We start from the raw sequence: 13,575 nt of genomic DNA on the forward strand, positions 1-13,575 counted from the left end.
TTTATATTAATTCAATTCAGTAAACATTTATTAAGGGCCTACTATGTGCCAGGCAGTGTGCTAAGCACTGGGGATAAAAGAAGAGACAAAAGACAGTTCCTGTCCTTACAGAGCTTACAATCTAATGGATGGCAACCTAATATTACTTTTCAGTAATTTTTCTTTTAATAGTGCTGAGTTTTGAAAGTGTTCTGGATTTTCTTCATACCCTGTTTAGGTAAATCACAAAGAATTAAACTTTCTCTAAGAACAATAGAAATCTATGCAAAGGGAAAAATATATTTAGGGCCAATTGCCCCCAATCTTTAATGTCTCTGACTTTCTTAAATATGTTTGAGGTCAACAGAATTATAAGATTTAAAGGTGAAGAGGGCCATTTTACCCTCCTTTTTTTACAGATGGGGAAACTGAGCCCCAGAGAGTTCAAGTGATTTGCCCAAGGTCACACAGATAGTAGCATAGTAAGGTTTCAAAACCCAGGTCACTTAACTCCAAGTTCATATAGGCAACCCTAAATTTTGAAAAGAACCTATATGTTCTAAAATGTTTATAGCAGCTCTTTCTGTGGTGGCAAAGGACTGGAAATTGCAGAGACGGCCATCAATTGGGGAATGGCTGAACAAGTTGTGATATATGATTGTGATTGAATACTACTGTGCTATAAGAAATGATGATCTCAACGATTTTAGAAAAACATGGAAAGATTTGCACAAAGTAACGAAGAGTGAAATGAGCAGAACCAAGAGAACATGGTATACAGTAATAGCAATATTGTTTTAAGAATGACTTCAAGTGAATAAATTATTTTTCTACTATAAATATCCAAATTAACTATAAAGTATATATGAAGAAAGATGCTATCTATATCTAGAAAAAGAACTGATAAATAAAAGTATATATAGAATAATTACACATGTATATATATACATACACATATGTATATGTACATATATACATACATATATATGTGTATACACACACACACACACACACACACACACACACACACCCCTCTATTTGTATCTAATGATAGTCATCTCTAGGGCAAGGATTGGGTGGGGGGAGAAAAAAAATTTACATGATAATTTTTTGTATATTTGAAAGGAATAGCAAGTTATACACAGTAGATTTATGGTTTCATGTACAATCATCTTTTTTATTGTACTATATTATGGACATGTTTGTTTTATTCCATAAATTAAAAATGAAATTTAAAAATTTTTTTTGAATTCTTTTGTCCCTCTGCAATGAGGCATTAAGTTCTGGGTCTAGAGTCAGTCAGACTGGGTCCAAATTCCAGCCCTGACACTTAAAGGATCATAGATCTAGAACCCAAAAGTCCCAAAGGGACTTTAGAGATCTGGCTCAGCCCCCTCATTTTAATCAAATTTTAATTTTTAATTCACTATACATTTAAGCACCAAAACTACAAAAGCGGTACAAGACAGTCCCTGCTTTCAAGAAACTTACCATCTAATGGATCTTACAATTAAATCTGCAATCTAATTTTATAGAGGAGCAAATCTGGCCCCAAAGACATAGAGTGTGTTGTCCAGGGTAGCACAGATAGCATGTGTCTAAGGTAGGATTTGAATTCAAGTCTTCCTAACTCTAAGTACACTGTAGCATGTCATCTCCAGGCCTGCATAGCACAAAGGATCATTTGATTCTCACAATAACCCTGAGAGTAGGAGCTGTTATTCTTCCCATTTTACAGGTATGGAAAGTAAGTCTCAGACAAATGAAGTAACTTGTCCAGGGCCACCACAGCAGAATTCAAGGCCAGGGCTCCCCAGCACATTCTCCACTATCCCATGCAGTCGGCCTTATCATTTCCTTTGGTTGCTACTGATGGCTTTTTCCCCATCTTTGTTTTTTTCAGACAAGGTCTACACCATTGACTTGAGAAGTGAAAAAGCCATGTCGCTGACCATTGAGCCAAAACCAGTCAGGACGAACCGGCACTTTGTTCCTGCCTGCTTAATCTGTGAGGGGCCCACCAGATGCAGCCCCAACCTGACCCTGACATCTGGCAACAAATATGAGATTTCTTTCCTTTGTGATGATATGACCCGCCTGTGGATCCATGCAGAAAAGACAATCAGTAGGACTTGTTTTCTGGTTCTTGGCATGCTCTGGCATTCTCTTTACCCCTGTAGACACTAAATCTCTTGTGCTTGTTTCTCTGCATTTTTTTTTCCTATTCTACCTGCCCCAGCCTGCCCCGTTTTCTTTTCTGGCAAGGGGGGGAGGAAGGAAAGGGGAGTATCTCTCCAAAAATTATGACCCAACAGACTCTAAATGTAATGATTTAGTTCAGCAAGCACACTCACTAAGCGCCTACCAAACACGTATCAGGCACAGTGCTAGGGACTCAGATGCAAAGAATGAGGTGAAAGGCATTTATTAAGCACCAGGCATTAGGCTCACAAAGATGTCCCTGCCGTCAAGGAACTACTGTTTGATTGCCCTTTCTATTGGGAAATAGTATGTGCACAAGCAAATCAATTCAAATATATGTCAAAAAATACCAAGTAATGTGTGGGTACTAAAACCTCTTGTTAGCCATGGACACTGAGCTAAGTCTTCAAGGGAGCTGGCAAGGCAGGAAAGAGCATTGCAGGCAGGGACAACACCAGGTACATTTATTAAGTGTTTACTATGTGCCAGGCACTGAGCAAAGCACCAGACACTCAAAGAAAGGCAAAATGCATAGCTAGGATCATTGCGTATAGAACTAGAAGGAACAGCAGAGCTCATTTACTCCATTTTACAGATGAGGAAATGAAGCCCCAGAGGTCACACAGATAGTAAATAGCAAAGCTGGAATCTGGACCCACAGCCTCTTACTCCACATCCATGGATCTTTCTGTGGCACCACACTACAGATGTCAACAAATCAATAGGCATTTATTAATCACCAGAGAACTTTTACTCTTCTTCACTGAAGTTTGTGAAAAAGATGAAATGTTATGGATAAAAGCACAGCCATAACCACTCAGAATTATTCCTGAGCCAGATCCAGTAAGGGTTTGGTTTGGGGCGGGGGGGAGGGGAGCACTGGCACTAAGGGAGGTAGAGGGCAGTTCCACCTAGAGAACTTTCTGGAACCTGGGGAGGAGTGGTACATAGCTAGATGAGGTAGTTGATAGAGTACTGGACCTCAGTTCAGGAAAACCTGAGTTCAAATCCTGCCTCAGAAACTTCCTAACTGTATGACCCTGGGCAAGTCACTTACCTATTCTCAGTCTCAGTTTCCTTCTCTGCAAAATAGGGTAATAATAGCACCTACTGCACAGAGCTGTTATGAGGATCAATTGAGGCAGGTACACAAAATGATTTGCAAACCTTAAAGCACTATAAAAGTTTTGGTAATTATTATTGTGGTCCCTGGGAAAGAAAATTACCCCATCCTTCTACAGACACCCCCCCGACACACACACACACCTGGAGATAAGATCCCATTCTTCCTATACTGGTGCCAACTTTGGAGAGGAGGTTAAGAAGAGATGAAGCAGAGACTAAAAAGCTGGCAAAAGGAAGAATGACAAGAGAAGAGACTGTGGACAGAAGAAAAGGGTTACAATTCTTGCCTGTAGTCACTTAAGGCTGGCTGGGAAATTCTAGTCAAGTTCTCTTGTATTATTATCCAGTCACCACTTCAAGGGATTGCCCTGTTTCTGGAGACTGGCACCCTGTGTGATCCCAAATGATACATGCAGCAACTTGCCCCTAGTTGTGTGCAGTGGTGATATGGCTTGCGCTGTACTCTTCACCCATCGCTTGCCTAACCAGCGTTTGTCATCAGGACCTGAGTTATGGCCATTTACCCTTGCGGGGTATATTAGTTTTCATCTTTAAGAGAAGGGAGCTATTACATCTGCCATAAATGGGAATAGCACTGTCAGAAGCTAATGTTCTTCAGCACTAGTTGGTGGGTCAGAGACGGATGGCCCTGTTGTGCAGCTTTGGGGTGAGGTCGACTGCTTTGACGATTTCTCCAACATGATGGCTTTCAAAAAGTAGTCACCCATCAGGTGACCTGCATTCCTGTTCAGGCTCTGTGGCTGTGCAGGTACCTGTGGCCTCATATGAGGCACTTCAGCCTCTCGAGGGGTCAGGTGACTCGTCTATGAAGTGAAGGAAGGGATGTTGGAATGAGTAATCTCTAATATTAGAGGGATCACTCTCATCACCCATCTTCTTGCCCAGGTCATATGCAGTGAATGAGGTGGTATAGATATCACCATGTTTGATTCTTAAGAGATAATCATGTGGATGAGCAGTGAATATATAATAAGCCCAGGGCAGGGGTGGGGAGTGAGGAATAAACCTCATGTTTTAGATGGCCCTCATAGGAACGGAATGGCCCCAAGCCACAGACCCCAATCATCACAGGCCTTGAGCTCAACACACCTTAGAACTAACTAGGTTGACAGATTTCTAGAGGCCCACAAACCCGGATAGGAAAAAAAGCGATATCTTTATCTTCACCAACATCTAACTGAAATGTAATTATTCCCTTCAGTTACTTAAAAACAGTATTCTGAGAAGGGATCCATAGGCTTCACCTGCCTGCCAGAGGGGTCCCATAGTATAAAAAAAAGTTAAGAACATTTGCCTTAGAGAAATGAAAATGAATTTCCAAAAACAGTTTTTAGAAAACAGAATCAGACTTTTAGAGACAGGATCTCCCACCATTTCCTACTGCCTCTTAGCTCAGCTTGAGCGTCCTACTCAAAGGCAGCATGTACCAAACTGAACTCATCCTCTTCCCTTAAAACCTGAACTTCCATCCAGCTCTCCTGTTTCTGATGCTGGGACCACCATCCCTTTCAATCACTCAGACTTTGTCATAACTGGTTAATCAGTCACCTGGCATTTATTAAGTGCTTACCATGTGTCATCTTGGATGATGCCTCTACCTCTCTATTCAACCAACTGCCAAGTCCTGTTGTTGGCTGAGTCTCCCTAGGCCATGGGTCTCACCCATCTGGCCCTTCACTTCCACTTATATGGCCCCTGCTCTTAGATGAAAATGTCTTTACCTCTTGCCTGGATTCTTTGTCTCTCTCTGTTCTATCCCTTCTCCGTTCTCTTCATTCCACTGCTATCATGATCTTCCTAAAGGATGGGTCTAACCATGCCACTCCTGCTTCAGAGCTTGAGTTTGACATTCATGGCCTTCCACGCCATACTATTCTTCTTGTACCTTTTGACCTTTGCACTTTCACACAGGTGGAACCCCATGCTTGTAGGCCACACCTTCTACATCACTATCTGTTGAATCTTAAAGGAGAGATCAGATACTACCTCCCTGATCTACACCTTCCCTCATCTCCTACCCCTAGATGAAATCGATCTCTCCCTCTTCACATTTCTTCTTGTTATTTGTCCTTCGTTCTCAAAGAGGATCATGACATCAGGAAGGTAATGCCATGAAGTGCAAGCGAATTGGATTTAAGTGAAGGAGGGCCATGCAGAGTCACCAGCCTCACTTTGTCCTCTAGAGCCATCTGGGTCCAGTTGCCAGATATAGATCAGGACAACTGGAGATGGCCCAGGACGCAGTGGGGGCACATTTCTTATTGTATTTTATTGAGATCTTTCCTATGTTTTGGGGGGGTTTTTTGGTTTTTTGTTTTTTGGGTGAGGCAATTGGGGGTTAAGTGACTTGCCCAGGGTCACACAGCTAGTAAGAGTCAAGTGTCTGAAGTCAGATTTGAACTCAGGTCCTCCTGACTCCAACCAGAGCTTTATCCACTGTGCCATCTAGCTGCCCCCCTTTCCTATGTCCTAATCACATTCTTCCAGGAATCATGTTTATTTCTGGGCTTGTCACATTCTTCCTACTAGATTGTAAGTTATCTTGATTAAAGCAGCTGTCATTTTTTATTTTTCTCTCCCTTGCATATAGTAAGTGATTAATAAATGTGTCAAATCATTTACTTGAATTGGACAAAACCTTAGTCTATACCCCTCATATAAAGATGGGGAGGGGCAGGCAGGTGGCACAGTAACATAGAGCACCGGCCCTGGAGTCAGGAGGACCTGAGTTCAAATCTGACCTCAGACACATCACATTCACTAGCTGTGTGACCCTGGGAAAGTCACTTAACCCCACTGCCTGACCAAAAAAAACTCCAAAAAAACTAACTAAATAAATAAAGATGGGGAAACTGGAACCCACAGAGTTAACTTATTTGTCCAAGGTCACACTCAGCTAGTGAATGACTGAGTCATTACTTAAATCCAAATTTCTTGCAAAGACTGAAAAAAACACAAGATTTTACTGTACTGAGTCCTGGTATTTAATTACTTTGTGATTTTTCCCCCCTATCCTATGATTTTAACATCTTAAGAGAGGGAACCACCCCCTAAAATATCTTGGAATAAATTTAGTCTATTTAATATATTAACAATTTAATATTTAATAGAAGTTCCATGAGAGATTACTCTGTTTTAAAAAATCTGTATGCACAGTGCCTGGTACACAGTGGCTGCCTCATTCACACTTGCCTGATTGATTGGTCTTTGCCCCTTATTTGTGCAGGTTGTATGGACATTGGATACTGTAGCAGGAAGAGCTACCAACTTCTTGTCGCCAATGACATCATCCAGCTGCCTGTTCAGCTACGAGACTATACATGGAAGCTGCTAGTTCCAAAGGACAAATTCAGCCTCCAGCTGACTCCTGCCCAGAAGCTTCAGCAGCACACTCATGAGAAGAACTGTGAAACCACATTCAGTTACATACTGGCCAGTGCCGTTCAAGGCCAGAACCTCCATTTTGGCTCCTTTTGCCCGGGGGGGTCAATTGAGAAAATTCAGCTGAAAACGAACATCTCCGTGGTCCTGAAAACATTCTTACCAGGGTTCTCTAGAGAAGCTTTCAAACAAGGGATGATGGTGACGTTTATACACTCTCTCAAAGGTGAGATGCTTTTCTGGGCTCCCCTTAGACACAACAGCCACTTACTCCTTCCTTAAGAAAAATAAAGTTACGTTGATGATCAAAATGGGGAGATGGGATGGTTCCGTGGGCTAGGCTAAAACTTGAGACATCGTGGCTTCTAACCCAGGCTTCATCATTGACTTCTCATGGAAAACTGCAGACAGAAGGAAGGACCTCCTAACAATGAGGGTCCATTGTTGTTGTTAGAAGGGGTCACCCAAGACAACTATGGAAAATCCTTCCATGTTAATCTTGCTCAAGGTCTCTTCCCACCCTCTGACTGCTGAATTCTTTCAGCACCTGGAATTTTCCTGATGAGTAAAATAAGTAAGTTATTTTCCTAATTGAAATTTGAGAGATGGCCACGTTGTAGTGATCAAGATCTGGCTGTGGAGTCAGGAAGCTCTGGGTTCAAGTACCATCTGTAATACCCAATGGCTGTGTGACCCTGGGTCAGTTGCTTTCTCTCTGTGCCCCAGGTGACCAAGGCCATAAGTTGCAGAGTGGGTACTGACCTGTATTGGTAGAGGGAGTTTATTCATCAAGGTACAATGAAATCACAGTTACTGTAAACACACACACACACACACACACACACACACACACAAATACAAATGAAAGAAAATCTTTATTTCTGAAGAAGGCTTATGATGATCATGAATGAGTGGTCTGTCAATAAAGCAGTGAAGGGCTTTGTGCTTAGGAGAAGAATCAATCAATAAACATTCATTATGCATCTGCTGTGTTCCAGGCACCGTGTTAGACACTGGGGATACAAGTACAAAAACTGAACCAATCCCTATAACATTCTAACGGGGGAGACGGCAAGTTCTAATATAAGTATGTATGGCATAAACATAGTGAACAGAGACAAATGTATGCACAATATAGTTAGGGAGGGCACTAGCAATTGGTGGGATTGGGAGAGGCTTCATGCAGAAGATGGTGCTTGTGCTAAAAGAGGGACTCTAGGAGGGGGTGGCAAAGAGGGATACATTCCAAGCATAATGGCATGGAGATGGAGTGTTGTCTATGAGAAATAAAGAGGTCAGTTTGACTGGATCAAAGAACGTGGAAAGGAAAGTAATGTCCAGTGAGCCTGCAATGCTAGGTTCCCCAGAAAAGCAACTGTCCTTTCAAAAAACCCAAGAGCAATTTTGGACCCAGGCTCCACTTAGTTTTTTCCATACCCTAAGCACTGCTTGTCACCAGTGCATGCTTAAAGGAAAAAAGTAAACGACCTAGCTAGATCTCCTTTCTTTCCTGCAGATGAAGGTATTTTCACTGTGACACCGGACTCCAAAGCCAAAGTTTACCTGCGGACCCCTAACTGGGATAGGGGCCTGCCCCCTTTAACCTCAGTGTCCTGGAACATCTCAGTCCCCAACAATCAGGTGGCCCACCTGACATTCTCCAAGGAGAGAATGGGTGTGTCCTGTGAGACAGGCAGGGCCTTCATGATCATCCAGGAGCAAAAGGCAAAGGCAGAAGAAATTGTCAGCCGAGATGATGAGCCACTACCCAAGCCCAGAGATTTACATCACAACTTCTGGGTCAACATTTCCAACTGCAGCCCAATGAATGGCAAACAGCTAGATCTTCAATTCTGTGTGTCGCTCACCCCAAAGAAGATGGGTAAGTCTTTCTGTTTTCTTTAGATTATGGATGTGGTGCCAGGAAGAGTGGGGACAGTGACCTACAGTGGAACTGAAAGCATTTGGTGAAAAGTGCACCCATTTATAAATGGTCCTAATACAAGGATTATGTCAATGAAACATCGAGCTCTGATGACCTCCTTGACTGACTTCTTATTGAGAGGGACAAGCCAGGCAGCTGGATGGCTCAGTGAATAAAGCACTGGATCCACAGTCAGAAACACTGAAATTTAAATTCTGCCTCAGACACTTATTAGCTAAGTGGGCAGTAACTCAACCTCTCAATCTCAGTTTCCTCATCTATAAAATGGGGATGATAATAATAGCACCTACCTTCCAGAGTTGCTAGGAGGGTCAACTGAAATAATATATGTAAAGCACTTTGTGGACCTTAAAATGCTTCCCTAAATAAATGTGAACATTTATCATTGATTATTTATAAGCTCTTAATTATGAAATCTGCCATTGCTGTCACCTCATGGGGACAGTACTTCTTTTTATCTGAAAACAGCAATAACTACTCACATTTATAGAGTTCTTTAGAGTTTGCAAAGCACTTTATGTACAGTTTAAGCCTCACAACAACTCTGTGAGGCCAGCACTACAAAGTTTCGTTAGGGGGAAATGAGGGAGGGATGGGGAGGTAGTAATTTTAAAAAAATTGGAGTTTTAGTGGCCCACGAGCTCAGTATGAGGCAGCGTGATGTGTTAGCCACCAAAAATCTCCTGTGTTTTGGGACTTCCTTGAGAGGAGCATGGCTTCCAGGAATCAGGTGATCGTACTTCAGTACTCTGCCCAAGTCAGACCATGTCTGAAGACATATTGGGTTCAGTTCTGAGAGCCACAGTTTAAGAAGGACATTGATAAGCTGCAGAGTGCCCAAAGGAGGACAGTTGGACTTTCAGGCAATGTCACATGAAGAATGATTGGTTAAGGAGCAGGGCATAATTAGCATGGAGAAGAGAAGACTCAGGGAAACATACCATACATAGCCATTATCAAGTATTTGAAAAGATGTCATATAGAAGAGTGGTTTTTCTTGGTTCTGTCGGTCTGCATAGCAAAACCAGGAGCAGTGAGAAATGTAAGAGGCCAAATTTGATTTGATGTCAGGAAAAGCTTTCTACATTCAGTTATTCTCAGAGCGGGAGGCAGCATTCCCTGCTTTTTGTAGGTCTTCAAATAGAGGCCAGTTGGGTGACTGGCCTCTCAGATCTCTTCCTAACTCTAAAAGATTGTGGCATTATGCCCATTTTATCAATGAGGAAACTGAGTCTCAGAGAGGTTAAATGACTTTCCAGTGGTCATACATCTGAACCCATGTCTTCTTGATGCTAAGTCCAGCAACTGAACCCTTTATATCACAGTATCAGGTGGCTTCTTTCCAAAGTTAGGATACTAAGAAAGATCTTCCAATCATGATATTGTCATAGAAGTAACAGGACTCTATTTTTTTCAAACCCTTTTAATTCACACTCTGCTAATTTAACATTCTTGGTACCTTTGTTCTACTCAAGAATGAGGGAGCAAAGAAGATAAATAAATGAATAGTGTGAATGAGATTACAGGGGGTATTCCTTAGTCTATTTAACAAACTATTTAGGCTTTCTAAATCTATTTAGGAGAGACATCTGTTGTAACAATACTATTCATTTTTTCTTAAAAAGAGTCAACCTGGGTTCAAATTCTGCCTCTGACACTTGCTGTGTGAACACAGACAAATCACTAACATCTCTGAGCCTATGTCCTCCTTTGCTAACCTCATTGGGTTATTATGAAGATCAAATGAAATTATACATGAATATGCAAATATGTGTGTATATACACATATGCATATATACACATACTGTGTAAATATATATGTATACATATAAATGAAATTCCTTTATAAGCTACAAAACACTAAACAAATAGAAATTGCTTGGGGGGGAGGAATTGTGTGAAATTGAAACTCAATAATTTTAGAAGTTAAGTGTATAATAAATTTGAAAAGTTCACAATAACAAAACTGTCCTGTTGCTCTGTGCTCCCTCTGAACTTCCTTCTGTTCTCTTCTCTTGTTGTTGGGTTTTTTTTTCACAAACATAAATTATTATTAAATTCCAAGTGTCAGGGTTTAAGAAACATTCATTTATTTACAAGCAGCTAATTGAGTGCTTACAAATCCTTAGCTGTTCATTAAAATAGGTCCTCAAACAGCTTTTGTTCCAATGTTTTTCCCAATTTGAGGTTTTTAAAACAGGTTACAAATCAGATTTTCCAGACTTGAGCTGGAATTCCTCTCAATCAGTCAAAATCAGTGAAGTTTTACTAGCATCTCTTTTCTTCTGAACCCATACAATTTCAGGAGGAGTTCACCCATCCCTTATTCATCATTGCTTATTGGCATAGCACAGGCTTTTCGGTGAATGGGTATAGTTTTAATATTTGCTCCATTCTAAACCGCAGACATCTACCTTCCTAGGCCTCAGCCTGGGCCACCTTGGAAAGTGTGTGTGTGGTCAATAAATCACGGCCTCATAGCATGAGTTCTGTATGTTTACTTTTGCTGATGTGCATCCAGCAGAGACACCTTCACATTGCCATTCAGAGCTCCAGCTCTCCTGTGGCTTGTAGAAGGCAGGATTAGATCATTAAACTTTACAACAGGCATCTCCACATCCTTCCCCCACTTGCCCCCACAATCCCCTCCTGGGCTCTATCGCCACTCCTGCTGATGGGCCCCACTGGCTCAGGAGTGTGGCTCCTTATGCTATTAGAGATGAGGCCAGCCCTCCTGGCAGGGTCTGGTCTTGCTGGGAGGGGAGTGAGGAAGGGAATAGAGGCTGTTACCTCACTTCTCCTGACCAAAGTTGGAAGGGAGAGCTTGGCACCCTGAGAAATGTCTTCTATTAGGGGCAGCTAATAGCACAGTGGACAGAGCACTGGCCCTGAAGTCAGGAGGAACTGAGTTCAAATCTGGCCTCAGACCAAACACTTGACACTTACTAGCTGTGTGACCCTAGGCAAGTCACTTAACCCCAATTGACTTTAAAAAAAAAGTCTCCTATTTTTTCTTTGCTTGGGCAGTATGGCAAAGAGCTCATTGCCTGTTGGCTTGCCAAGTGTTCTCTCTGGAGATATAAAGAGAAACTTTAGTTTTTCAGCAAATATTTTATAAAATGAAAATTCATAGCAATGGATTTGCTCGATGTAGTCTCTGCATTTTCTTTAACTTTATTGATTTTTTTTTTAGACTAATAGGAGTTCTTAACCATTTTTTGTATAAGGACTCCTTTGGCAGTCTGGTAAAGCCAATGGACCCCTTCTCAGAATAAGTGTCTTTAAATGCATAAAAAAAAATACAGATTACAAAGGAAATCAATTCCTTGAAATATATTATCAAAATATGTTTTTTAAAAAGCTCAGGAGAGGGCAACTAGGTGGCGCAGTGTAGATAGAGCTCCGGCCTTGAAGTCAGGAGGACCTGAGTTCAAATCCGGCCTCAGACACATAGCACTGTGTGACCCTGCGCAAGTCACTTAACCCCAGTGCCTCATCAAAAAAAAAAAAGAAGAAGAAGTTCAGGGTTAGGAATGCCCAGACTAAAGAAATGCATTTTGAGAATAAACCATAGAGATATTTGAGAGTCTTCTCTCACATCATCAATATAGATGCATATGCAGGGTATGCCAAATGTATCCAGGCATATTCTCATGTCCCACAAAAATTGCTATTTTGTCTCATTTTTAAGTATGTATTTTTTGAGTTAAAGTTTAGTTGTGGCACAGTGCGTAAAGCACCGGCCCTGAAGGCAGGAGGACTTGAGTTCAAATCCGGCCTCAGACCAAACACTTGACATTTACTAGCTGTGTGACCCTGGGCAAGTCACTAAAATATGCTTAAGTTTTAAAGTTAATTATTAAGTTTTGCCTCAGTTTACTCATTTATAAAATGAGCTGGACAAGGAAATGGCAAACCACTTCAGTATCTTTGCCAAGAAAACCCCAAATGCGGTCATGAAGAGTCAGGCCTGACTGAAAAAGCGACTGAACAACAAAACAACAAAATTATTTGAACTAAAATATCCTTTATGATTGAGTATTCAATAAATATTTGCCTTAAAACAACAACAACAAACTTCCTGGATATACATCCTAATGAAAGCTGTCACAAATACCTGTGGTCATAATTTTTCCCTTTTATTGTTGCTGCCTGCTAAAAATGTATGTTTAGCTTTCTGCCCCTCCAACATACCCGTAAGTGTGAGTGCACAAACACACACACACACACACATACACACAGAGCATCTTTCTCAGAGTATTGAAGTTCTTTGGCTATCACAGAGATACCTTGTTTGGATTTTAGCATCATCTATTGATGTGAAGATGTCTCAAAATAGAGAAGTCTAAGGTTAAATTCATTCTACTTAACCTAGGGTACACAAGTTTTCCTCAAAGTTGGCCACAGCCACCCTCCCTGAAAGAGAGACAGACCAAATCCAGACAATGCCCCAGGCTCTATTAGTCACTCTTGGCAACAGATATGAGTCAGAACCTTTTCTTTTATGATGTTCTTCTGGCCCTCTCACCATCGTGAAAGGCAATTATGTAATGGGAGTAAAAGCCAGTAGTTCAAGCTTGTTTTGCCTAAGCCACATTCTCTGATAAAACAGGAAAATTCATAGGTCTAAGTTTAATAGAGTTTCACAGGACGACTCAGAGATTTAGAACTGGAAGGGCCTTAGGAGTCATCTAATCCAGCCTCTTCATTTTATAGCTAAAGCTCTTGAGACCCCGAAAAGCCATAAGCAACTGTCCAAGAGTTACACAGGAAATGAGTAGAAAAGCTAAGATTTGAACTCAGGTCTTCTGAAGTCAGGGCCTGCACACTTTCTACTGCACCTCATGGTCTGACTTTTGTGATGTATGAGATGCATTCCTCCATAGAGGTATACCAAAGAAAAAAATGAAATAGCATATTTG

At 41.4% G+C, this 13,575-nt stretch overlaps 1 protein-coding gene across 1 annotated transcript in view; it reads left to right on the plus strand.

Moving 5' to 3' along the window:
• CDCP1 (CUB domain containing protein 1) overlaps nt 1–13,575 on the plus strand; it is an 82,313-nt gene that overhangs the window by 53,788 nt on the left and 14,950 nt on the right. The window contains 3 exon segments of the mRNA XM_020987338.2: nt 1,883–2,104; nt 6,554–6,934; nt 8,225–8,590. Coding sequence (XP_020842997.1) covers nt 1,883–2,104; nt 6,554–6,934; nt 8,225–8,590 — 969 coding nt within the window.

The sequence above is a fragment of the Phascolarctos cinereus genome, unplaced genomic scaffold (genome assembly GCF_003287225.1).
Source record: "Phascolarctos cinereus isolate Bilbo 61053 unplaced genomic scaffold, phaCin_HiC Scaffold_1;HRSCAF=81, whole genome shotgun sequence".
Taxonomy (NCBI): domain Eukaryota; kingdom Metazoa; phylum Chordata; class Mammalia; order Diprotodontia; family Phascolarctidae; genus Phascolarctos; species Phascolarctos cinereus.